The sequence below is a fragment of the Equus przewalskii genome, chromosome 3 (assembly GCF_037783145.1).
Source record: "Equus przewalskii isolate Varuska chromosome 3, EquPr2, whole genome shotgun sequence".
Lineage (NCBI taxonomy): Eukaryota > Metazoa > Chordata > Mammalia > Perissodactyla > Equidae > Equus > Equus przewalskii.
Genome location: NC_091833.1, coordinates 117,876,483 through 117,903,349, shown reverse-complemented (window position 1 = coordinate 117,903,349; position 26,867 = coordinate 117,876,483). Strand labels below are relative to the sequence as shown.

Genomic DNA, 26,867 nt, shown 5'->3' with positions numbered 1-26,867 from the left:
ATTGGGCAGGGGCCGGGCAGGGGTCGCGCCAGTGGCACTGTTGGGACTAGGTCTGTCTCCACCAGCATGGGAGCCACAGGAAGGGCTCCTGGTGAGCTGCCGGCCTCGACAGAGGGGGAGCACAAGTTCAGATGTCAGCAGGGCGGCCGTGAGGTCCACAAACAGGGCACAGTGATGCTGGTCAGAGAGAAGTGGCCCCGGGAGGCTGGCTCAGTAAGAACAGAAAGACCACTGTCCTGCGGCCCCCCGGGCTCCAGCTCACAGCAACAGGGAGGCTGGTAAAAAGCTGAATGAACTCGCTAGTGTAAGAATCTAGAAACATGGCACTCGGGCTGTTTGATGCCTCACCTTTACTTTAAGACTGGTTTTCATTTAAAACTGCCTGAGAGAGTCTCTGGGTGTTCCCGAGAGGTTTAGAATAGGTTCCCTCTAAGACAGTGTAAGTCCCTCATATGCCCAAGATCCAAGACGCTGCCTGGCCCAGTGCAATGCTTGACCAACATTTGCCCGCGGGGGTGGGGGCAGGGCAGGTGGGCAGCAGAGGCCACCTAGTGCCTAGTGGCTGGTCAGAGCAGGCAGGGTGGGCGTGCCCATACTGGCACCCCAGTGCCCCTTAAGGCGGTTCCAAAGGAAGTCTGGCCTGGGAAGCCCAACCTCGCGGCGACATCCCCTCCTCAGGCTAGAGGCTGCACGCCAAGGCCCGGGCCAGGGAAGGGAGAAGAGAAATATTGCCAGGATGGGGGAGGGGGACCTCTCTCATGGGACGGGCTCACAGACCCTGGCGCCACGTAAAAGTAAGGCCCTGACTGAAGCAGCTTTACTGTTTTGGTTTTTAAACAAAGCACCAAAAATGCTCACTGTTTTCCTTAAAATGAGTTTGGCCATGGAGGGTCATTTGTCTGGAAAGAAAACAATGTAACAAATAGGTGTGTGAGGGGCACCTCCACCCGAGGCCACTCCACTGGCCCACTGGGGACATTTGTCCTCCACCTTCTGCGTCTTCAGGCAAAGGGAGATTCTCAAATTCTAGGCAATATAAATGAAGGCGATTGGAAAGTGTCATCCCTGGTGTGACATGATCCACTCCTGCTTTTCCTGTTTTGGAAACTCAGGAAAAAAGAGAACTCTCTTCGAGGGAAGAGGATGATAAAAGGGCCAGGGTGCTGGGCTTTTGTGGGGTCTGGAAAAGCCCCCAGGGCTGGGTGCCCTCCAAAGACCGCCCTGGAGACCTCCCAGAGAAGACAGCTCTGGGAACCAGCAGACTGGCAGAGCGAGGCAGGGGGCAGTCCTGTCCCCAAGCCTGGGGCAGACGCAGGTGTGGTGGGGGGGCTGGACCAATACCTAGCAGGTCAGGCTTCCCTGAAATCCTGGGAGCCTGCAACCCCGCCCCACCTGCCCAGCTTCCCAGCCCTTCATCACCCAGGGCTTCCCTGCATTTCAGTCCCAAGTCCTGCCCAGGGCACATGGGGTCTCTGTGGCATTTAAATCTCCAGAGTCTCGGGGCCCAGCCCCGGTGGGGTCTGCCCAGCTCGCTTCTCCACTCCTGCACGCGGCACATGACCTGTCCAGCTCCTTGTGGTTGAGGGAGGCCTCTCTGTCGCAGAAGCTGACCCCATCCTGCCACACTGCCCCTGCCCTCCACCCCTCCCTCTGCTGCACCCCCATTTCCCACAGGAGAGGTCTTGTGTTCAACCTCAGCAAGTTCCCCCGAGGCCTCTGAGCAGCCTCTCCACGGTCTGTGCCTCGACCAGTCCTGGCCTCGGTGTCCGCCCCACACTCTCCCAGCCCACTTCACTGACGTCTGCACCTCATACTGGGTCTGTCCCGAGGACTCCCTGTCCCCTGCTCTCTGCCCAGCTCCACACCTGCACATCAGCTGCCCACTGGGCCCCTCCCCACCCACTGGGCCCCTCCCCACCCACTGGGCCCCTCCCCAGCTGTGGCCCCATACGCCCTCCATCTTGCTCTCTATGGCCTATTCACTCCTTCCCCTCCTCCCTCCATGACCATGCACCCCATGCTTCCTCACCTGGCAGGAAGGAAGGGCAGGCCTTGTGTGGCTGAGAAGCAGTGGACCAGGCCCAGAACACTTGGGCTCTGACCTTGGTTCTGAGAAGCCCCGAGATACTCGGCAAGTGACAGAGCGCTTCCTGCCTTGGTGTATTTAAGGCCCAACTCCACAAGCTGCCCTAGCATCTTTGAGCCCATAAGACCCCAAAGGCCTAACCCTGAGCTCCCCTACTCTTGCCAGATGTGCTCCCCACACAGTGGGAAAGGCTCCCCCCAGGCACTCCCCCTCAGCCAGACCGGCTGCACTCCCCTGGTCTTCACCTAATAGTTTGCACCTCCCTGCCAGCTGTGGAATTATCCAAACAAGACAATCACATCCTCCTGCGGGAATCAGGGGCACCTCACCCTCTTGTTACTACAAAGCCTCTTCCACAGCCCTGGCCAGGTCACTGTGCTCCTGAGTGCACCCCTGTGGCTCTGTATGGTGTGCAGGGTCCTCCTCCCCTGGGCTGGGAATATATGTGACTGTCGATCCCACCTATCCAGCATTGGATGTCAGGTGTTCAGCCATCTCGTACTGTTTAGGGTGGGGGATCCTTCCCTCCCCAATGGGGTGAATAGGAGGCATTCAGAACACCTGGTTCCTCATGTGCTGAGGGGCGACAGCAGGACTGCCTGGTGACTGTACTGGGTGACTGAACAGCCACCTGTCAGGAGGTGTAAGTACCATTTATCAACACCCAGAAGGGGCCTGGCACCATCAGACTTGACAGTCCTGCCAGCTTTCGGCAAAATGACTGTCCCAGGCAGGAGGGACACTCACCACACGATGGCCAACCTGGGGATGGTGAACATGAGGGCTGGCTCGTAGTCGTCAATCATGTCCTGGGTCAGGTACCCGAAGTCCAGGGCCCTGGCCAAGGGAGAGAGAAAGGGAGAAGGGATGAGGACCTGGGCCACTGCCCGCACCCATGGGTCAGACTGGTGTTGAGAAAGTGGCCTGCTCAACCCTCACCCGCGTCCATGCTCAGCGGACGGTCAGGAGGGGGACATGAGCCCCTCAGCCCTCGCATGTGCAGAGGGCTGCTGCTGAGAAAAGCGCCACGCCCTGCTCTGCGAGGCCCACAGAGGCAGCTCACGCTTGACCTTCCCCTCCGTCCATCTGCCTGCTCCCACCTTGAGGACAGAGGACTCGGGGAGCCGGTAAAAGCTGCGCTTGCTGAGGAGGGCCCGGCGAGGACAGCTGAGATGTCCAGCAAACAAAATAAGAAAGCTAATCCAGTCGTGGGCTTGCTTAACCAGGAAATTGAAACAACTCAAGTGGCAAGAACAAATGTGGAACTAAAACATTACCCCAAACAATTTAACACTTCCCTGAGAAACTAAAACTGCTCTTCTGGGTTTATTCTCACACCCCAGGCATACGCAAATGGCTTTCTGTATGCTCCGTGAGCAGGCGCTGCTGGCATCATGATGGCTCAGAATAAAGGTATTTTCTGTCACCTTATTTTCTGGCAATTTAAAATATCTCTCAACACATAAACAGTGAATAATCTGTCTTTAAAAGTAACAAACTTATGATGTGATATTAGTTTCAAAACTTAGCTAATATCATAGCACTAGTCAAATAGGAGGAACATTCTAGGTTAAATCTTAGTCCCAAAGTCTACTCAGAATATCTGACTTCAAACTACTGTACAAGGCATGATGAGAATATTGATGATTCCCCTCCTAAAACCTTGTTCAGCAGACCTGAAACCCAGCAAGTGCTCCATCCTGGCCTGGGGAGGTGAGGAAGAGAGGACATAAGGAGGTGAGGAGGGGAATGGAGGTGAGGAGATGAGGAGGTGAGCAGTGAGGAGATTAGGAAGATGGAGGTGAGGAAGTGTGGAGTGAGGAGGTGAAGAGGAGTGAGGAGGTGAGAGGTAAGGAGTGAGGTGTGAGGAGTGAGGGGTGAGGAGTGAGGGATGAGGAGGTGTGGAGTGAGGAGTGAGGGATGAGGAGTGAGGAGGAGAGCAGTGAGGGGTGAAGAGTGAGGAGGTGTGCAGTGAGGAGTGAGGAGGTGAGGCGGATGGAGGTGAGGAGACAAGGAGGTGAGTAGTGAGGAGATTAGGAAGATGGAGGTGAGGAAGATGGAGGTGAGGAAGTGAAGAGGAGTGAGGAGTAAGAAGGTGGGGAGTGAGGGGTGAGGAGTGGGGGGTGAGGGGTGAGGTGTGGAGTGAGGAGTGAGGGGTGAGGAGGTGAGGAGTGAGGGGTGAGGAGGAGAGGAGTGAGGAGATGAGTGATGAGGTAAGGAGTGAGGGGGTGAGGAGGAGTGAGGAGGTGAGGGGTGAAGGGTGAGGAGGTGAGGAGTGAGGCATAAGGATTGAGGAGCGAGGAGGTGAGGGGTGAGGAGTGAGGAGACGAGTGAGGGGGTGAGGAGTGAGGGGGTGAGGAGTGAGGGGGTGAGGAGTGAGGGGTGAGGAGTGGGGGGTGAGGGATGAGGTGTGGAGTGAGGAGTGAGGAGGAGAGGAGTGAGGAGATGAGTGATGAGGTAAGGAGTGAGGAGTGAGGGGGTGAGGAGGAGTGAGCAGGTGAGGGGTGAAGGGTGAGGAGGTGAGGAGTGAGGCATAAGGATTGAGGAGCGAGGAGGTGAGGAGTGAGGAGACGAGTGAGGGGGTGAGGAGTGAGGGGGTGAGGAGTGAGGGGTGAGGAGTGGGGGGTGAGGGATGAGGTGTGGAGTGAGGGGTGAGGAGGAGAGGAGTGAGGAGATGAGTGATGAGGTAAGGAGTGAGGAGTGAGGGGGTGAGGAGGAGTGAGCAGGTGAGGGGTGAAGGGTGAGGAGGTGAGGAGTGAGGCATAAGGATTGAGGAGCGAGGAGGTGAGGGGTGAGGAGTGAGGAGACGAGTGAGGGGGTGAGGAGTGAGGGGGTGAGGAGTGAGGGGGTGAGGAGTGAGGGGTGAGGAGTGGGGGGTGAGGGATGAGGTGTGGAGTGAGGAGTGAGGAGGAGAGGAGTGAGGAGATGAGTGATGAGGTAAGGAGTGAGGAGTGAGGGGGTGAGGAGGAGTGAGCAGGTGAGGGGTGAAGGGTGAGGAGGTGAGGAGTGAGGCATAAGGATTGAGGAGCGAGGAGGTGAGGAGTGAGGAGACGAGTGAGGGGGTGAGGAGTGAGGGGGTGAGGAGTGAGGGGTGAGGAGTGGGGGGTGAGGGATGAGGTGTGGAGTGAGGGGTGAGGAGGAGAGGAGTGAGGAGATGAGTGATGAGGTAAGGAGTGAGGAGTGAGGGGGTGAGGAGGAGTGAGCAGGTGAGGGGTGAAGGGTGAGGAGGTGAGGAGTGAGGCATAAGGATTGAGGAGCGAGGAGGTGAGGGGTGAGGAGTGAGGAGACGAGTGAGGGGGTGAGGAGTGAGGGGGTGAGGAGTGAGGGGGTGAGGAGTGAGGGGTGAGGAGTGGGGGGTGAGGGATGAGGTGTGGAGTGAGGAGTGAGGAGGAGAGGAGTGAGGAGATGAGTGATGAGGTAAGGAGTGAGGAGTGAGGGGGTGAGGAGGAGTGAGCAGGTGAGGGGTGAAGGGTGAGGAGGTGAGGAGTGAGGCATAAGGATTGAGGAGCGAGGAGGTGAGGGGTGAGGAGTGAGGAGACGAGTGAGGGGGTGAGGAGTGAGGGGGTGAGGAGTGAGGGGGTGAGGTGTGAGGGGGTGAGGAGTGAGGGGGTGAGGTGTGAGGGGGTGAGGGGGTGAGGAGAGGAGTGAGAAGTCTGGCTTCCCGTCCTCTATCACATGAACTCCACCTGCAGCTGCCCTTTGCGCCCAGAGACAAGGGACCTGGTGGGGGATGGGGGGTGGGCTGAGGAATGAGGTTGGGCAGGTGTGAGGAGTGGCGTGGAGGCCCCGGGTCTGGGACAGGTACTGGAAGGGGGCTGGTGCCTTCCTTCCTCAGGCGTCCCAGGGCAAGGCGGCCCCTGCTCCCAGCACCACCCTCTGCCCTGTCCAGTCAGTGGTCACCTCACCTCTCCACCGTCTCGCAGAACAGCACGATGACCTCCTGCTGCACGTAGTACTCCCTTGGGGACTTCACGGGCACCATGGCTGAGACGTAGCTGCAGATACAGTGAGGGAGTGAGTGCGGGCTGGAGCCCCCAGTCTTCCCGAAACAAGGGCGTCTTCAGTGAACCCAGCTACTTCACTCTGACCGCGGCACGGCCCATTGCACGGCCCATCGCGACAGCTGCATGAACACACAGCTGCCAGCATGGCCGTTTGTGTTTCAAATCAAAACTTCTCCCACGGTCAGGCCTCCAGGGCCCCACAGCCCTGCCCGATTTCAGCCCTGACCATCCTGGAACCATCACTGCCTGCTGCCTTGACTGTGCCCTGCCTGGAGACCAGCCGCAATGGGAGAGCGAGTGAATGAAAGAACGAATGAATGAAGGAACGAGTGTGCGGGTGGGTGAACAACCCCTGAGCCCTGGCCGTGGGCGAAACTCAGCGGCTGGGGGGAAGCAGCACGGGCTAGGCGGGGGGGCTCACAGGATGTTTGCTGAGCGGGCATAGGAAACTGACAGTCTGTCCAGCCATTCCCCGAGTGAGAACAGTTTCTTTCCTAGTAAATCACTAATTTTTCCTTGTTATGAAAGCTCATTTGGAAAATCTGACGGAGACAGAAAGGGGACAGAGAAAATGAAACTGGCTGTGGGCACTCCCACCTCCTAAAGATCCGCCTTTGACCTCTGGCTCCATCTCCTTCTAGAGGTCGACAGGTTACAAGATGGACAATTCTTATTAACAGAGACCGCCATGGACATGGATTTGGGGTCCTGCTTTTCCTTGCCCACCGTGAGCGTCTGTGTGTTGAGGCTCCTGGCATGCCTGCCCCCAGGCACGGGCCTCTCCAGAGCCCTCTCCCCGAGGTCCCCCGGGCCTACTGCCCGCGTCCCCCGCTGGACACACGTGTTGGAGGAGCAGGTGAGTGCAGCCTGTGGGGCGGGGTGGGCGGCACTAACTGCGGAGGAATGGGGCAGGCTCTGCCTTTTGAAGGAGCAGCAGCAGCTCCCCAGGCTGTGGGGCAGGGGGACAAGCAGCAAGAAGGAGCGGTGAGCATGGAGCAGGTGGATGCTCCCCACTCCACCCCCCAGAGCCCCGGAGCTAGTGAGCGTGTGGGCTGAGGGGAGGTCTCCGTGTGATCCGTGCAGACTCCCCTAGCCCAGGGAGGTGCCCTCACCCTCACCCCCACCCACAGAGTTAGGGGCCCCAAGAGCAGCGCCTCTTCATCCTTGCCCACGCCATGGCTCAGGTCTGAGTGCACAGAGACGGGCTTGTGGAGTGAACGGATGAACAGCTGGGGTGAAGGGGCAGCTGGCGACCAGGAGCAAGCCTGATATGGTAAGTGCAGGCGTGGGCTGCAGGCAGAGGCAGAGGTCAGAGATGGGAGGTCAGAGAGGAGGGTAGGAGGAGCAGCAGAGGCTGATGGTGGCAGCACTGACTGTGCTGAAGGAAGCTCCAGGGCTCCAGCGCTGGGGTATATCAGGGAAGGGCAGAGGTGGGGCGGTGGACACCTGGGGTCTCATTTATCCTGGGTCACCTCTGCTTGTCTCCAAGACACATCTCCTCTCTCTGAAAAGTTTCACTCCCCCCACCCCCGTCCCGCACATCCAGACATCGTGTCCCCCAGGGGTTAACTACACCAGCTGAGGGCCCTGAACCAGCCTCGGCTCCTCCCTCTGCAGAATTCCCTGGCTGGGAACATCAGGATGAGCCCTGCAGAGCTGCCCCCCACCACCCCGCCACCACATAAAGCAAAGGCCGTCACCCCACGCCCCAGCACACACGTGTGGCCCTCAGGTCACCTCAGCTCGAACTCGGCAAACAGGACGTCGAAATGCCTCAGCACCTCCCTCATCTTCTCCGTGTAGGTGTTGAGGTCCCGCAGCGCCTGGTCACGCAGGGCGCCCCGCACGTCCTCCAGGCTGCGGGTCAGCTCCTTGGCCAGCGGGCGCATGGCCATGCTCTCGAGCTCGCGGTTCATGATGATGGAGCCGGCGGCCAGGCACTGCAGGCAGAAGAACGCGGGTCAGGAACGGCCCCGGAGCACGCACCGCAGTTCTCAGGAGTCACGGGTAGCATGCGCATCCTGAGAGCCCAACTGTGGAGCCTGATGGGCCTCGTGGGTCCCGAGGCTGCAGAGCCCCACTGGTGTTCTTTACTGTAAATGCACATCTTCCTCCAGCTCTGCAGAGAGCAGAGTTCTAATTCGATTAGCCAACACTGAGAAAGACTCCCTCACCATGAGAGGATTGTGGTCCCCAAAGCCAAGGAGACCCGGGACAGGAAGGCAAAAGGCAGAACAGTGGCCAGGCCGAGGTGTGACCATCATCCCGAGACCCCTCCCCCAGGTCCTCTCTCTTGGGAACCCCCTTGACCCGTATTCCCATCATCTGGCACCTGGTCCCTCTGGTTTCTCTTAAATCCAGAGCAATCATGGTGGCAATAAATACTCTCACTGTGACCGATGTGGTCCTCACACAGACCCCAGGGGCAGGCAAGGGAGGGGAAGGCCAACTGAGGCCCTCAGGTTTGGGGGCTCCAGGAAGGGGACCCCCAGTCATGTGACTCCTGTCCCCTCCTCGCCCAGCCCGAAGGCCAACGGGGGGAGCCCAGGAGCTCCCACACACCAGCTTCAGGGCTGTGCTCCAGACACATGGCTCTCAGGGCTGACCAGGGCTCCCAGAGATCGCCAGCCTTTCTAGGAAGTACAGACACCTCGTGTCCACAGATGCTTGCTGCTCAGAGAAACCAGACCTTCCTCAGAACCGACACTCATCAGCGTGGGAATCCTCTGGCTCCTGAGCAGTAAGGAGGCCCCCTGGTGCCCGCAGATCCACACACACCTGCCCTGAGCTTATGGAAGCATTTCCCAGGGCACGTGTGGGGTGCGTAGGTCACCCCAGCTTGCGCTACACGCTCAGTAACGTGGGGCGTTCGTCAGACCCAGCTCCTGGCTGAGGGGCGACGCATCCAATGCCCGCTCTGGGCTGTGGATGTGGGGCTTCACCAGCTTTGGGCCAGAACCATTCAATCAGCTAACCCCATCAGCGATGATCAAGAGAAGAGGTGGGACGAGAGGCAATTTCCCAAGGGACAGAGGGACAGGGTCGCTGATTTCCCAGACCCCCTGGGAGGGGAGCGTGGAGCTGGCCGGTACGGGGACCCTGCACAGAGGAGTTGGCGCCCCAGTGCCCATGTGTCCCACGGGACACTGGACCTGCATCGTCTCATGGCTCCACAGCTGCCCCTGCCCTTGGGGCCCACTTTACAGAGGTGAAAAGTGAGCCTAGGAGGAGGCATGGCCTGCCTGACAGGAGCCGCAGCAACAAGGTTCAACCAGGCGGTTCAGGGGAGCAGGGTGGGACGGGTGGGTGCAGGGATGGGGTGAAATGGGCACAAGGGCCAGGCATTGTCAGAGGAAGACGGGGGCATTCCAGGGATTCATCGGGAACAGAGGCACGGAGGAGGGAACAGCGCAGACGGGCATGGACATCAGGCTGTGGACCTCACACCCCAGCATGCCAGGGCACAGCCCAGGGTAAGAGTCTGGGGTGTCCACAAGATGGGGGTACAGGAAACCGCTGGCTGGGGGGAGGCTGGTCCTGTCACCTACAGGAGCTGGGCACCTTCCCCTCAGTGCCTCAGTTTCCTTGTTGGGAGATGAAGATCAAGATCTGAGGAGTTATTGTGAGTCGTGGCTGAGTAAGGTCCCAAGGCAGCTCCCCTGCCCCCAGGGCGGGAATGAACATGCCTGTTGCTGGGGGAGGGGAAATGCTGTTCTCAATATCAGCATTGTTGCTACGAGAACCACTTTTAGGCCCTACAGGTCTGGGGCCTGAGAACTCATAAGAATCACATGTGAAATTTCGTGTCTATATTTGCTCGTGTAGTTTTGGTGGAGCAGGTTCACGGCTTTCCCCCGACCGTCAAAGGGGCTTGTGGCCTAACAGGCTCAGAACCATGCCATCTGGAACCTGTGGCTGATGGGACCCCTGGAGGAGGAGAGAGCGGGTCCCTGCACCTGCAGGTGCACAGGGGTGAGGTTCATAGAGAAACAGTTGGACAATGCCCAACACTGTGACCCTGGACCCAGGCAGCTGCCCGCTACCTCAGCGCCGAACCACAGCTGGCCAGCCAGGTTGTCGTGCCGGATCTCCTCAGGGAACTTGACACAGAAATCCCGGGGGGCGCGGTCCTGGGGGATGCACACATCCATGATCTGGTTGATAATGTTTAACACGTTGTCCTGAAACAGACGAGAAAGTGCGCTAAGACACAGTGCCAGCCGGCGGCTGTCAGTTACTGCTTGGAAAATACGAAAAACACATGGAGTCCACTTTACCGTTCTTTACAGACAACGAAAGTGATACGGTAACACATCCACACTTGCTGCGCAATTGCTACAAAAAGCTCCAACGTCCCAGAAATACCTAAAGAGGGAGACTCCTGCCTCCCCTCCCTGACCCTCATGCTCATCACGCTCACGCAGGTCACACAGAGTGTGGGCCCCACCGCGCACGTTGCTCTGTGACTTTCTCTGGACGATGCCTCGGGGACAATGCTTCCCACGTTGCTGTGTAGATTTTGCATTGCCCAATGTAACGGCTGTACCGTACGCTTACCTTCCCTGCTGACCCACACCCAGGCTCCCTGCAGCTCGGCCACCATGACGGGTGTCTCTGAGCATCTCTCGTGAACATCTCTACATGAATTTCTTAGGATAGAGCTCAAGAAATGAAATGCTAGGTGGACACACACACACAAAGTTGATTTTCACCACCAAGTGCTGTGTTGCTTATATTAACATTACAGGCCTGTGTCATCCTGGGCATGTTCACAGCACAGACAAGAGCTGCTGTCAGGGAGCGACATCACTAAGAGACAATGTGTAAAGCTAGCCTTCTCAAACCCGCCCACAGAGTGGACTCCAAGGCCCCCACCCTGCGTGGATATAAGGGCCTCACCCAGCACCAGCGATTGCAGGAGCCAGGAGGACAGACAGGCTTCAGCAAGCTGGGCACCCAGGCAAAGCCGTCGTCCTCTCTGAACTTGAGTTTACGCCTCTGTAGAGTGAGCAGGCCAAGCACAGCTGGTCCCCAACTCCGTCATCCAGGCAGTACCCCCTCCCAACCCCTCTGGAACCAGCAGAACGACCACAGCAACGAGTAAATCAGGCGGCAACGAAGAGGCTGTGGCTTCCTTCAGGGACTTGGAGACCCTGACTCTGCTCCTCAGGGCTGTGCAACCCAGGACAGGCTGCTTGCCTTTTCTGATCCTCTGAGCTGTCTGTAAAAGAAGGCCGTGATTCCTGGGCTGCCGGGAGGACTGTGTGAGCCAAAGTCTGTAAAGCCCTTGGCTCTGTTCTGACCCAGCACAAGCCTCAATACGTGGTAACTTTTGTTTTAAAGACTCTGTAAAATTATTTTGCTTAATTTCTCCATGTTCAGAATACAAAGGATAAGTGTTTTGAACATTTTGTGTATACAGGGGTAACAAGCTCGCATTTTAAATCACATTCCATTCTTTTCTTAAAATAGTCCTGTTCTCTAAACATCTGCCATTCATTCCGCAGGATTACAAGAACGTTAAAAGTTTAGGTTTTTTCTTTAATTTGTTAAAGATAAAATTAATACCCATTTGTCACAGGAAAACTGGAAACACTGGCAAAGTATAGAAGCAGGGAAAATGTCCTTGGGGAACAGAACGACTTTGGGTTGTGGACCTTTCCTTCTAATTCTTGTCCATGGGCCTGTTTCCAATCAGAGTTGAGATCGTCCCGTGTTCGTAATTTTGTATCCTGCTGCTTACTGTTGGAACATATTTTTATAACTCTTCACAAATCCAACTTGTGACAGAAGATTCCAGCATACGGACCATCCTGTTAACTCGCTGCTTCCCCTCCTGCTGGACGTTTACCATGTTTGTAATTCTCCCCCACCACAAGTAATGCTGCAGTTACCAGGGTGGTGCGTGACATTCTCAATTTGGGGTTATTTCCTTAGGATCCACTCATTTCTAGAAGTGGAATTACAAAGTCAAGAGTGTAAACTGCATTTCCAAGCTCTGATTACAATCTGCCAAACTGCTTTCCAGAAAGATTGCACTATCTGACAATCTCACCCTCGGCAATTTTCTATCTCAACGTCCCTCCTTTCTACCCTCTGAGGCTTGAGTTCTGTTTTTCTTAGGAAGCAGACATGAAAAATCACCATGAGCGGGAAGCATGACCTTTCTAACACAAAAAGTCATCACACTAAACTCTAAGGAAATTCTGCTCCATGAGGAAAACGTTAAGCCTCTACAATACAACAAATAAAGATAAAATTCAACCGACATCGAGTGGTACGACTGTGAGTTCTTTTCAAAAGGCTTTCTGGGTGGGACGGTCCCTTTCTCATGATTCACAAACTGATGAACAAATAATGGCAGTAACAGTAGTTAGTGCTCAGAATACGTCAGCTATTAAGAGCCAGGGACTTGCGCTCAGCGGGGTGGCGTGGCTTGCCCAAAGTTGTGTGGCCTTTTAGCGGCAGTGCTTGGACTCACTCAGCCCCTGCCTGGCCGCCTACATCAGCGGCCGGAGGGCGAAGGCAGGGTCTTTTTTTATTCGCTGATGGGTCCCCAGCACCTAGAACAGTGCCGGACACAAAGCATGCCTCGGGAAACATTTGCTGGGACTTCCGATTCCAGCCAAGACAGAGTAACAGGAACCAAATGTAACAGAAACCTCAAACAGCAGCAACAGTAAGGGACACAAACAAGACACTGGACCTCCAGCAACAGTGATCCCCGAGAAGAGAAACATAGGAGGTGAGACCTATGACCGCCCCGCTCACTGCCTTGAGGGAATTTTCAGGTCACGGCCCAGAGAGAGGGTACCAGTTGGAACCCAGCAAACTCAGTAGTTGAAGAGACCGAGCTGCAAGCCCAGGGAAGCCGAGGCAGCTAGGATCAAGAGGACAGAGACCAGAGAAGAGAGAGCTGCCCAGAGAGAGCACCTCTGGGGAGGCCCCGAGGATTCGGCAGGGAGCTGATTCACACAGGCCTGTGGGTGCCTGGACAGATGTACCCAAAGGATTGGAGGAGCAGCCCCCAGAGCTCTCCAGAGCCGGAATAGCAGACAAACTCATTGTTCACAGGGCATTGGAGAGAGTACCCAAAGTGTCTTGCCTCAGTAGTGGAGGAAAGTTAGCCCCAGACTAAACACAGCTCTGACCCTGCCTGACTTCTTAAAAAACAGAATCCAAAAGGATCAAACTGTTTCTTAGTAACCAAACAGCGTAACAAAACAAAGCTCAAAAATAGGAATACAAAAATATTCAGCTCCCAGCAAGGTAAAATTCACAATGTCAGGCATCCCATAAAAAATTATCAGCCTTGCAAAGAATTAAGAAAATATGACACATGATGAAAAGAAAAGGCAAGCAATCAAAATCAACCCAGATCTGACACAGATGAGAGAATGAGCAGTCAGGGGACATTGAAACAGTTGTTAGAACTGACTTCCATGTGTTCAGAAAGTAAAGTAGAGACAATGAAAGAAATAAAAAGGACCCAAACTGCTCCAGAGATGAAAATTACAGTATCGGAGATGGAAAAAAACAAAACACTGGATGATTTCAGTAAAAGAACAATAAACTAGAAGACATAGCAATTGAAACTCTCCAAATGAATCACAGAGAAAATAACAATAACAAAACAGAAAGCATCAGTGAGTGGTAGGACAACTTCAAGATGTCAAATACACATATAACTCAAGACGCAAAAGGAGGAGGAAGGGGACAGAAAAAAAATATTTGAAGAAATAATGGCCAAATTTTTTCCAAATTTAATTACAACTATAAACTCACAGATCTGAGAAGGTCAATGAACCCTAAGCACAAGAAACATGAGAAAAACTATACCAAGTCATAGCATAATCAAATTGATCAAAACTAATAAAAAGAGAAAATCTTACAAGTAACAAGAGAAAAAAGACACGTTACACACAAGGAACAAAAATAAGAATGAGATTAGATTTCTTATTGGAAGCAACACACGTGAGAAGAGAGTGGAACAACATCTCTAAAGTATTCAGGGGGAAAAATCATTAACAACTTATCATTCTAGACCCAGCAAAAGCATCTTTGAAAATGGAAGATAGACTTTGTCATTCAAACAAAGGCTGAAAGAATTCATGACCAGCAGACCTGCACTACAAGAAATGCTAAAGAAAGTCTTTTGGGCAAAAGGAAAATGGTACCAGGTGGAAATACCGTCATGTGTCACTCAACAACAGGGACTCGTTCTGGGAAATACGTCATTAGGGAATTTCGTTGTTGTGCAAACATCATAGAGTGTACTCACACAAACCTAGATGGTACAGCCTCCTACACACCTAGGCTCTATGGTACTAATCTTATGGCACCACCATCCAATATACGGTCTGTCATTGACCCAAACGTCATTATGCAGCACATGACTAAAGATCTTCACAAAGGAATGGAAAGTACCAGAAAGGGTGACTGCTCAGTAAATATATAAGATTCTCTTATTACTATTTAATTTTCTATAAAAAAATTTGACTTTTAAACAAAAATACTGACAATATAGTGTGAGCCTAAACATAGGTAGAAGGAAAATGTATGATGATAATAACATGAGACTTCTTTCATGTGGTATAATACCACCTCACATGCAGTATAAGAACCTTACGATAGTTTACTCCCATTTCTTCCTCCTGGATCAGCTGTCATTACTGTCGCTATTGTTGTGTTTTTGGGTGATGGGGTGGATGATAAAAATAGTTAATAAAAAATCCAAACAGTATAATTTACCATATCAACAAACTAAAAGGAAAAAACCCCACATGATCAACTCAATAGACACAGAGAGAGAACTTGAAAAAAATTCAATATCCATTCCTGATAAAACTCAGCAAGCTATTAAAAGAAAGCAACTTCCTCAGCCTGAAAAATGGTATCTATGAAAACCCTATGATAGCTAGCATCAGAGCTGATGGTGAAAACTGAATGCTTTCCCCAAAACTGGCCTATAGATTCAATGCAATCCCAATCCAAATCTCATCAGGCTGTTTTGTAGACATCTATAAGCTGTGTCTAAATTTCCTACAGAAAGGCAAAGAACTCAGAATAGCCACAACCACCATGAAATCGAAGCACGGAGTTACAGATCTGACACTGCCTGATTTTAAGACTTGTTATAAAGCTACAGTAAGCAAGACAGTGTGACATCGGTCTCAAGACAGATTAACGGAGCAGACTAGAGAGCCCAGAAATAGACCCACACGTATAGGCACAACTGATTTTCAAGAAAGGTGCAATAAGAATTTAGTACAGAAAGGATGGACTTCAGTGGAGAAAGGGTGGTCTTGTCAACAAACGATGCTGGAAGAACTGAAAATCCATTTGCAGGACAAATGAATGTTGGCCCAATCCTCACACCATATACTAAAGTTAACTCAATATGGATCATAGACCTAAATATAAAACCTAAAACGATAGGGGCTGGCCCCGTGGCCGAGTGGTTAAGTTCGTGTGCTCCGCTGCAGGCGGCCCAGTGTTTCGTTGGTTCAAATCCTGGGCACAGACATGGCACTGCTCATCAAACCATGCTGAGGCAGCGTCCCACATGCCACAACTAGAAGGACCCACAACAAAGAATATACAACTATGTACTGGGGGGCTTTGGGGAGAAAAAGGAAAAAAATAAAATCTTAAAAAAAAATACCTAAGTAGATCCAAGATGGCGCCGTGAGTAGTCCTCTTTGTCTCTCCCCCTTCGAGTCTACAATTATTTGGACACTCATCACTTAACAAAGGATATCCAGACAGCATCTCTGGACATCTGAGAGACCCACGCGACTATACATCGGAAGGCGGACAGGCTTCCCTCTGGGAGGTTGTGGAGATAGGTGAAAACTCTCTGACCCTGACCGAACAGCCTAGTACCTGCAAGCGGCTTTCTTCCAACGGATGCCCCTGGAGGATCAATGCACACATAGGGCAGGAGCGAGCACACAACAGAGGAGCGACGGTGGAAGCAGGTGACCAGAACCCTACCTAAACCCCCCGCAATTGCTCCTAAATGCAGGGGGAAACTCTGGAGTTGCACACCTGAGCCCACGGGGAGAGTCTCTCCCCGCCATTGGCGGGGAGATCCCGCCTGGTGTTTGCGGCGCCTGGAGGGTCCCAGAGAGAATCACTGAGGGTATGGAGGCCCCCCAGCTGCCACTGCCTACACGGTGTGGAAAGGGATTGCCAGAGATCTCAGAGAGGACTGGGGCTGGGTGAAGCTCCAGAGGCCAGCTCCGTGCCCCAGAGGGGAAGCTCCAGAGTTCTGCCCGGGCAGCAGACAAAACTCTCTGTCTGCTATTAGCGGAGGGGCCACGCCCAGCATCCACAATACCGGGAGGGTCCTGGAGAGGAGAATATCAGGCAGGGCAGCAGCTGACCAGCTACCACTGAAATCGGGATCTCCAGCTATCCTCCAGACAGGGCAAAGGGCTCCCCGAGTTCCTGGGGAACAGGACTGGGACTGGGTGGAGTTCCAGCGACCCAGCTCCGTAGCCTAGGGGGAAATCCTACAGGCTCACAGCAGCCTCAGGGAAAGCCTCTGCACAGCACTAGTAGAGAGCACCCAACCGTCGGCCACAAGGCTGGAAGACCCCGGGACAAAAGTAGCATAGCTAGGTGAGCTAACCACAGACTGTAGAAGATGCCAATAGCTCTGCTGCGACCCATAGTGGACAAGTGAGATTTTGTGGGTGCCGACAGCGACGGAGCGGCAAATATAAGTGATCCTACCCCTGGCCGCTGGAAAAGCCCATAACACCGTTGCAGACCCCAAAGAGGGAGCACGTCTAGGTGGGCTGCAACAGTAGGCACCAGCAGCCTGAAGCCCCCCCGTGACAGCCCCCTTGGCAGAAGAGGGAATCCAAAGGACCACTGTGACTATGAGGAGGGGCCCAGGCCTGGTTAGCAACTGCGGATAGAGTTCCTGGTTGGTGCAGTATAAACAGCTGCTCCCCCACCACAGCAGCAGAAACAAGTGGAAGGAGCAACTAAACTCTATCTCTATGCAGAGGCACAAATCAACAACATCAAGCAATATGAAAAAATACATTAAATCTCCAGAACAGAAGGAAAATAACAAATACACAGAAAACAATCCCAAAGAAAATGAGATATATAACCTAAATGACGATGACTTCAAAACAGCCATCATTAAAATACTCAATGAATTAAGAGAGAATTCAGATAGACAACTCAACGAGTTCAGGAGCTATGTCACAAAAGAGTTTGATACTATAAAGAAGAACCAAACAGAAATACTGGTAATGAAGAACACAATAGAGGAGATTAAGAAAAATCTAGATGCACTGAACAGTAGGGCCGATAATATGGAGGAAAGAATTAGCAATTTGGAAGATGGCAATATAGAAATGCTGCAGGCAGAGGAGGAGAGAGAAGTAAGACTAAAAAGAAATGAAGAAACTCTCCGAGAATTATCGGACACAATTAGGAGATGCAACGTAAGGATTATAGGTATACCAGAGGGAGAAGAGAAGGAGAAAGGGGCAGAAAGCCTATTCAAAGAAATAATGGCTGAGAACTTCCCAAATCTGGTGAGGGAGATGGATCTTCAGGTGACAGAAGCCAATAGATCTCCAAACTTTATCAATGCAAGAAGACCAACTCCACGGCATATAGTAGTGAAGCTAGCAAAAGTCAACGACAAGGAGAAAATACTAAGGACAGCCAGGCAAAAGAAACTAACCTACAACGGAACCCCCATCAGGCTATCAGCAGATTTCTCAGCAGAAACTTGACAGGCTAGAAGAGAGTGGAATGATATATTCAAAAATCTGAAGGACCAAAACCTACAGCCAAGAATTCTCTACCCAGCGAAAATATCCTTCAAATACGATGGAGAAATAAAAACTTTCCCAGATAAACAAAAGTTAAGGGAGTTCATTGCCACAAAACCTCCTCTTCAGGAAATCCTCAGGAAAACCCTCATTCCTGAAAAATCAAAAAAAGGAAAGGGGCTACAAAACCAAGAGCAGAGGAGATAAGTAGAAGGACAACAACAGAGAGTAGCAGCTCTCCATCAGAACAGACTAAACCATGGGACGAGAAACAAAGGAAATTGAAGAAAACCGGAAAACAAGACATAAAATGGTAGTGGTAGGCCCCCACATCTCAATAATCACTCTAAATGTAAATGGATTGAACTCCCCAATCAAAAGACACAGAGTGGCAGGATGGATCAAAGAACAAGACCCAACAATATGCTGCCTCCAGGAAACACACCTCAGCCCCAAAGACAAACACAGACTCAGAGTGAAGGGATGGAAGACAATACTCCAAGCTAATAATGAACAAAAGAAAGCAGGTGTCACCATAGTTATATCAGACAAAGTAGACTTCAAAGCAAAACAGATAAAGAAAGATAAAGAGGGACAGTATATAATGATAAAAGGGACTCTCCACCAAGAAGACATAACACTTATAAATATATACGCACCCAACACAGGAGCACCAAAATTTGTAAAGCAACTCTTAATAAAACTAAAAGAAGACATCAACAACAATACAATAATAGTAGGGGACCTCAACACACCATTAACACCAATGGACAGAACATCCAGACAGAAAATCAACAAGGAAATAATAGAACTAAATGAAAAATTAGACCAGATGGACTTAATAGATATATATAGAACACTTCATCCAAAAACAGCAGGTTACACATTCTTCTCAAGTGCACATGGAACATTCTCAAGGATTGACAATATTTTGGGAAACAAAGCAAACATCAATAAATACAAGAGAGTTGAAATAATATCAAGCATCTTTTCTGATCATAATGCTATGAAACTAGAAATCAACTACAAGAAAAAAGCAGAGAAGGGTGCAAAAATGTGGAGACTAAACAACATGCTTCTGAACAAACAATGGATCATTGAAGAAATTAAAGAAGAAATCAAATATTATCTGGAGACAAATGAAAATGAGAACACGACATACCAAATCATTTGGGATGCAGCAAAAGCAGTCCTAAGAGGGAAATTCATCGCAATACAGGCTCACCTCACTAAATAAGAAAAAGCTCACATAAGCAACCTCAAACGACACCTAACAGAACTAGAAAAAGAAGAACAAACAAAGCCCAGAGTCAGTAGAAGGAGGGAAATAATAAAAATAAGAGCAGAAATAAAGGATATTGAAACAAAAAAGACAATAGAAAGGATCAATGAAACAAAGAGTTGGTTCTTCGAAAAAATTAACAAAATCAAGAAACCTTTAGCCAGACTCACCAAGAAAAGAAGAGAGAAATCGCAAATAAATAAAATTAGGAATGAGAGAGGAGAAATCACAACAGATACCAATGAAATACAAGAGATCATAAGAGAATACTATGAAAAACTATATGCCAACAAATTGAACAACCTGGAAGAAATGGACAAATTCCTAGACTCCTACAATCTCCCCAAACTGAATCAGGAAGAAATGGAGAATCTGAATAGGCCAATCACAAGTAAGGAAATAGAAACGGTAATCAAAAACCTCCCCAAAAATAAGAGTCCAGGACCAGATGGCTTCTCTGGAGAATTCTACCAAACATTCAAAGAAGACTTAATACCTATTCTTCTCAAACTGTTCCAGAAAATTGAGAAAGATGGAGTACTCCCTAACACATTCTATGAAGCCAACATCACTCTGATCCCCAAACCTGACAAGGACAACACAAAGAAGGAGAACTACAGGCCGATATCACTGATGAACATAGATGCAAAAATCATCAACAAAATTCTGGCAAACCGAATACAGCAATACATCAAAAAGATTATACACCATGATCAAGTGGGATTCATACCAGGGACACAGGGATGGTTCAACATCCGCAAGTCAATCAACGTGATACACTACATCAACAAAATGAAAAACAAAAACCACATGATCATCTCAATAGATGCAGAGAAAGCATTCGACAAGATCCAACACCCATTTATGATAAAAACCCTCAATAAAATGGGTATAGAAGGAAAGTACCTCAACATAATAAAGGCCATATATGACAGACCCACAGCCAACATCATACTCAATGGACAAAAATTGAAAGCCATCCCTCTGAGGACAGGAACAAGACAAAGGTGCCCACTTTCACCACTCCTATTCAACATAGTACTGGAGGTGTTGGCCAGAGCAATTCGGCAGGAAAAAGAAATAAAAGGAATCCAAATAGGTAACGAAGAAGTAAAACTCTCGCTGTTTGCAGACGACATGATCCTATATATAGAAAACCCCAAAGAATCCATAGAAAAACTATTAGAAATAATCAACAACTACAGCAAAGTAGCAGGGTATAAAATCAACATACATAAATCAGTAGCATTTCTATACACTAACAATGAACTAACAGAAAAAGAACTCAAGACCTCAATCCCATTCACAATCGCAACAAAAAGAATAAAATACCTTGGGATAAATTTAACCAAGGAAGTGAAGGATCTATACAATGAAAACTACAAGACTTTCTTGAAAGAAATTGACGACGACATAAAGAGATGGAAAGACATTCCATGCACATGGATTGGAAGAATAAACATAGTTAAAATGTCCATACTACCTAAAGCAATCTACAGATTCAATGCTATCCCAATCAGAATCCCAAGAACATTCTTCACAGAAATTGAACAAAGAATCCTAAAATTCATATGGGGCAACAAAAGACCCCGAATTGCTAAAGCAATCCTGAGCAAGAAAAACAAAGCCGGTGGAATCACAATCCCCGATTTCAAAACATACTACAAAGCTACAGTGATCAAAACAGCATGGTACTGGTACAAAAACAGGTCCACAGATCAATGGAACAGAATTGAAAGCCCAGAGATAAAACCACACATCTATGGACAGCTAATCTTCGACAAAGGAGCAGAGGGCCTACAATGGAGAAAAGAAAGTCTCTTTAACTAATGTTGCTGGGAAAACTGGACAGCCACATGTAAAAGATTGAAAATTGACCATTCTTTTTCACCACACACCAAAATAAACTCAAAATGGATCAAAGACCTAAAGATTAGGCCTGAAACAATAAGTCTTCTGGAAGAGAATATAGGCCGTACACTCTTTGACATCAGTTTCAAAAGAATCTTTTCAGACACTATAACTCCTCAGTTGAGGGAAACAATAGAAAGAATAAACAAATGGGACTTCATCAGACTAAAGAGCTTCTTCAAGTCAAGGGAAAACAGGATTGAAACAAGAAAACAGCCCACTAATTGGGAAAAAATATTTACAAGCCACTTATCCGACAAAGGGTTAATCTCCATAATATACAAAGAACTCACATGGCTCAACAACAACAAAAAAAACAACCCGATCAAAAAATGGGCAGAGGACATGAACAGACATTTCTCAAAAGAAGATATGAATATGGCCAATAGACACATGAAAAGATGTTCATCATCGCTAATCATCAGGGAAATGCAAATCAAAACTACACTAAGATATCACCTTACCCCCGTTAGATTGGCAAAAACATCCAAAACCAAGAGTGACAAATGTTGGAGAGGTTGTGGAGAAAAAGGAACCCTCATACACTGTTGGTGGGAATGCAAACTGGTACAGCCACTATGGAAAACAGTATGGAGATTTCTCAAAAAGTTAAAAATTGAAATACCCTATGACCCAGCCATCCCATTACTAGGTATCTATCCTAAGAACCTGAAATCAGAAATCCCAAGAGTCCCTTGCACCCCTATGTTCATCGCAGCATTATTTACAATAGCCAAGACGTGGAACCAACCTACATGCCCAGAAACTGATGATTGGATAAAGAAGATGTGGTATATATGCACAATGGAATACTACTCAGCCATAAAAAAGACAAAATTGGCCCATTCACAGCAACGTGGATGGACCTCGAGAGTATTATGTTAAGCGAAATAAGCCAGTCAGAGAAAGACGAACTCTATATGACTCCACTCATAGGTGGAAGCTAGTATATGACAAGGAGATCTGATCGGTGGTTACCAGGGAAAAGGGGGGGTGAGGGGAGGGCACAAAGGGGGAAGTGGTGTACCCACAACATGACTAACAAAAATGTACAACTGAAATCTCACAAGGTTGTAATCTATCATAACATTAATAAAAAAAAATACCTAAAAACGATAGAATTTCTAAAAGAGAATATAGGAGAAAATCTGATGACATTGGATTAGGGCAAGATTTCTTAGATATGACACCAAGAGCATGATCTATATAAGAAAAAATAGATAAATTGGGCTTCATCAAAATTTAAAACTTATGCTCTTCAAAAAAACTGTTAAGAGACTGAAAAGACAAGCCACAGACTGGGAGGAAATATTTGTAAATCATCATCTGAAAAGGACTAGTGTCCAGAATATATAAAGAACTCTCAACAGTCAATAAGAAAACAACTCAATCATTCCTGTGAATTTATACACATGGAGACGCCGTGCTATCACGAGCCGTCCCTGCCTGTCCGAGGAGCCAGTCAGCTCTCCCAGATCCCCCTGGCCTCCTTCCTTCCTGGGACACAGCTCTTGGGACCCCACGTCCAGACATCTGACCACAGCCGTGCCCAGGTGTAGACCATGGCAGACAGGAGGCTGGGATGTGCAGTCTGGACGCATCAAGGACCCTTCTGCTCCCGGAGAGCCCACCTCTGCTGTGGTGGACACCAGTGCCTCCAGCATGGGGAGATTCAGGTAGCGTCCCTCGCCAGGTGTGGCCATGTTCACACAGCACACCTCCAATCAGCACACCGCAGATCTACAGCAAGGTGCACCTGCTCCCACCAAGACCCCATTCACTGGCTACACCCAGGCACAAGGTCCATTAGCACATTTTGCCATTTAATTTTCTTCACTGAAGCATCTAAAATTATGCTCCCTTGACAGTGAAAAGTGAGGGTATGACTTAAGAGGAACAGGTTGATGAGAGAATTCACCCCAGAGCAACTCCAAGCTCATGGGCATCATGACATCCAGATCCAACCGTATCGGTGTCCCAGGGCCACCATGACAAAGCAGCACACCCGGCGGCTCGAACAGCAGGCATTTATCTCCTCACAGGCCGGAAGGCTGGACATCCGGGATCAGGGTGTGGGCAGGGCTAGCTCCTTCTGAGGCCTTTCTCCTTGGCTTGTACATGGCCATCTTCCCCCGTGTCCTCACACGGCCGTCCCTCTGTGTGTGTGTCTGTGTCCTAATCTCTTCTTCTTATAAGGACACCAGACAGACTGGATCAGGGCCACCCTAATGACCTCATTTTACCTTCATTATGCCTTTAAAGACTCTGCCTCCAAATGCAGTCACATTCTGAGGCATAGGAGTTAGGGCTTCAACATACGAATCTGGGGGGAGACACCATTCAGCTCATAACAACCCAGGATTCATTTCATCCTACTGAACCAACAGCATGATTTCTTAATCCTTTATGGTTTTCTGAAGCAAAAAAGAAAACAAAAAACATGCAAATGTCATCAGAAACCATTTGCATACTCATGTGTGCCCCAGTCCACAGTTTTCCCGAAGCACAAAGTTTAATTTATACAAAAATGCATTACTTAGATTCCTTCTAACTGGAATTAGCATCCACCCAGTTCATGCTGCTCCTTTCAAATCAGGCCCACGTACTTCTCACAGCACGAACTCTCTTAAGAACAGGAGGCTGCTGTTTACCGAGCATCCATGATGTGCCTGGCATCAGGCTACAGACTTCATCTAAAAGACCCCATTTTGGGGGCAGAAGCGTTCAAAATACTACACCCCAGCATGGCACCAGCCTGTCCAGCTAACCCATCATGCCCTGAGGAAGACGAGGCTCCCAGGCCAGAAGGATGAGGCTCCCTAAAAGTACTCTTGCCCCAGAGCCAGAAGTGCCACAGAACAGCTCTGAGAGCCTCGTGAACGTGACCCAGCCAGAGACCCACATGTGGACCCCTCCAGGGGGGCCTGAAGGTCTGATGGGACCCGGGAGGCCTGAGACGCCCCAGACAAGAGTACTCGGGGAAATGTCACGAAGGCCAGGGTCAGACAACTGGGATGAGGAGGAGAGCTCCTGCTGGCAGTCCTAAGCCACTGGCCCCAAGGCTGAGAAAGTCATGACCTCTGAGTACTTGGCATGGGGGTCCACATCCAGCTGGGAACTGACTCACAGACGCTGGGAACATTGGGGGACAAGGGGACCAGCTAAATCTGGCCTCCAGTGATCTCCCCAGGACGATGGTACTCTAAAATCAAGGCCATCAGGTGGCCCGGCAGAGCGGGTTGCTGTCAGCTGCCTCCATCAGAGCTGCGCCTTTTAACTCGGGTTCACCAGACCTTTCCAGCTGCGATGAAACACACACCACCCCATGCTCACGGGCCTTTGTTCAAGCAGCCCCTCCCCGACTATGGTGACCTGCCAAAGCGCCTCACTCCCGCGATGTTGTCCACCCTCCACACAGGGGCAGAGCCTCTCTGAGTGACTGCTGCGGAATGAATGAATGAATGAATGAATGAACAATTAAATGAACAAGAAGCTCATGATAGTCAAATAGAATGTGAAGCAGGAGTGAAAATTAGAAAAGACAAAATGCCCTGTCTCAAGAGAAATGTTAGAAACAAAAAACACTTCCCAACTTAAACATCTGAGCTTTGTAGCAACTCATGACAGAAAAGAACTGAGAACCCCTGACCCAACGCAAGGAGCCCCACTGACTGGCCGGCTGGACAAAGATGTCATGGTGATGGATCTTTATTAGGTTACAGTATGTGCACGAAGGCATCCTTTGGGGCTCTTCCAACTCCTTTTCCCTGCGTGGGTGGCTGCATAGAAAGCCAGGATCCAGGATGCGTCGTGTGGAAGAGCTCTCACTGCAGGCCTGACTGTGGGCTCTGGGAGCCTGTGCGGGGCTGGCCCTGGGCTGGCGTCAGGAGCCCGGATGTCGGGAGGGCTCCCAGCACCCTGACAAATGAGAGCAGCTTCTGTGCCTCACCTGTTTGTGCAAACTATGTGGTCTGCGATGACACACCTTTCCTCCTGGGGGTCTGGAGTTGGGGACGTGCCGGGCAGAGGGGCCCACAGGACCAACCACCAGTGAAAGCCCTGGGTCTGAGTCTCTGACGGGCTTCCCTGGTGGACAGCACTCCACACGTGTTGTCACAACACGCCGCTGGGGGAATTGAGCACATCCCATGTGATGCCATGGGAGAAGATTCTAGAAGCTGGCGCTTGTTTCCGCTGGACCCACGTGCCTTCTCCCTTCACTGATTTTGATTTGTATCTTTTCATTGTGATAAATCTTAGCCGTGAGCATGACTATATGCTGGGTCCAGTGTGTCCTCCTAGTGAAAATTTGGGGGAGGTCTTGGGGACCTGACATAGGAGTCTTTAGAGAGGAGTGAGAAATTAAAGATGCTTGTGTTGTTCTGAGTGTGAGATCCTTGTGGCTAATTTGTATGACTTGTTTCTCGACCCTTTTGAAGTTGCCTTGTCCACATCTAACTCCAGAAGTTTTCCTTTCTTAGATGTACCCTGTCAAGGCTATCCAAAGCACTCAACTTGTTTGGAGAGAAGGGAACCCTCATACACTGCTGGTGGGAGTGCAAACTGATGCAGCCACTATGGAAAACAGTATGGAGATTTCTCAAAAGACTAAAAATAGAAATACCATATGATCCAGCCATCTCATTACTGGGTATCTATCCAAAGAACTTGAAATAAACAATACAAAGAGGCTTATGCACCCCTATGTTCATTGCAGCACTATTCACAATAGCCAAGACGTGGAAGCAATCCAAGTGTCCATCGCCCGATGACTGGATACAGAAGACGTGGTATATATACAATGGAATACTACTCAGCCATGAAAAAGACAAAATTGTCCCATTCGTGATCACATGGATGGACCTTGAGGGCATCATGTTAAGCAAAATAAGCCAGACAGGGAAAGACAAACACCACATGATTTCACTCATATGTGGGATATAAACAAACTTATGGACAAAGAGGACAGTTTAGTGGTTCCCAGGGGAAGGGAGTAGGGGGTGGGCAAAGGGGTGAAGGAGCACACTTATATGGTGTCTGACAAATAAAAATGTACAACTGAAATTTCACAATGTTACAAACTATTATGACCACAATAAAAAAATAAATTAAAAAAAAGCACCCAATTTGGTTTTCACCCCATTTGGTCAGTTTGTGTAAGAGGCAATTACAATAACCAGTGAGCTGGCCTGAGCAGGTTTGAGAGCAAACACAACCCACTCCTGGGGGCTGCAGCAGCTGATGGGAGTAGGCACGGGCGGGGGTGCCAGGGAGAGGCCTCCTAGCTGCGAGTGGTCAGCGTGCTGCAGGCACAAGGAAGGACATCCTCCAGTGGGAAAGCAGAGGGTCGATGGCCCAGCAAGTCAGGAGGCCCTCCCGGCCCCTCTAGTCCCTGAATCCTCCTGAGAGATGGAAAGGCAGGGGCTCCTGGGGGGGTCATTCCAGAAACCAGCCAGGACCTGCTCCAATCGCCCTGTCAAGGATTCTGTAAGAACCTAAGTCCTTCTCTAACCCCCTTGATGCTGCAGACACACGGGGAGACGTATGCCTCCCCTCACCCTGCCCTCTCTATGTGCTCTGTGATCTGAGAAGCACACCCCAGCCCCCACCACCCAGGGCAGGGAGGATCCAGGAGGACTTGTGGGCGGAATACATGGAGGACGTTCCAGAACTTTGTGAACGACCCTGATTGTCACTTGACAAAACCGTGCATCACGCCACATGCTCTGGTGCTGGTAAAACCTTGTGAACATTTGGTAAACTGGGAGGATATTACCAGC

The 26,867-nt window shown here is 50.2% G+C and overlaps 1 protein-coding gene and 1 long non-coding RNA gene across 9 annotated transcripts in view; one reads left to right on the top strand and one right to left on the bottom strand.

Moving 5' to 3' along the window:
• Nucleotides 1-26,867, bottom strand: part of ZFYVE28 (zinc finger FYVE-type containing 28) — a 121,341-nt gene that overhangs the window by 42,111 nt on the left and 52,363 nt on the right. For all 8 annotated transcript variants that reach the window (XR_011538815.1, XR_011538813.1, XR_011538814.1 and 5 more), the window contains exons 3-6: nucleotides 10,134-10,271; nucleotides 7,828-8,030; nucleotides 5,992-6,081; nucleotides 2,834-2,923 (exon numbers count right to left, since the gene is read on the bottom strand). Coding sequence is in view for 5 of the 8 variants with exons in the window: in XM_070615207.1 (XP_070471308.1) it covers nucleotides 2,834-2,923; nucleotides 5,992-6,081; nucleotides 7,828-8,030; nucleotides 10,134-10,271 (521 nt within the window). In the remaining 3 variants the exon portion in view is untranslated. The remainder of the gene's footprint in view (nucleotides 1-2,833; nucleotides 2,924-5,991; nucleotides 6,082-7,827; nucleotides 8,031-10,133; nucleotides 10,272-26,867) is intronic.
• On the top strand, nucleotides 10,278-12,360 carry LOC139082611 (uncharacterized). The gene is made up of 2 exons (XR_011538818.1): nucleotides 10,278-10,396; nucleotides 10,838-12,360. It is a non-coding gene; the product is annotated as an uncharacterized lncRNA (long non-coding RNA).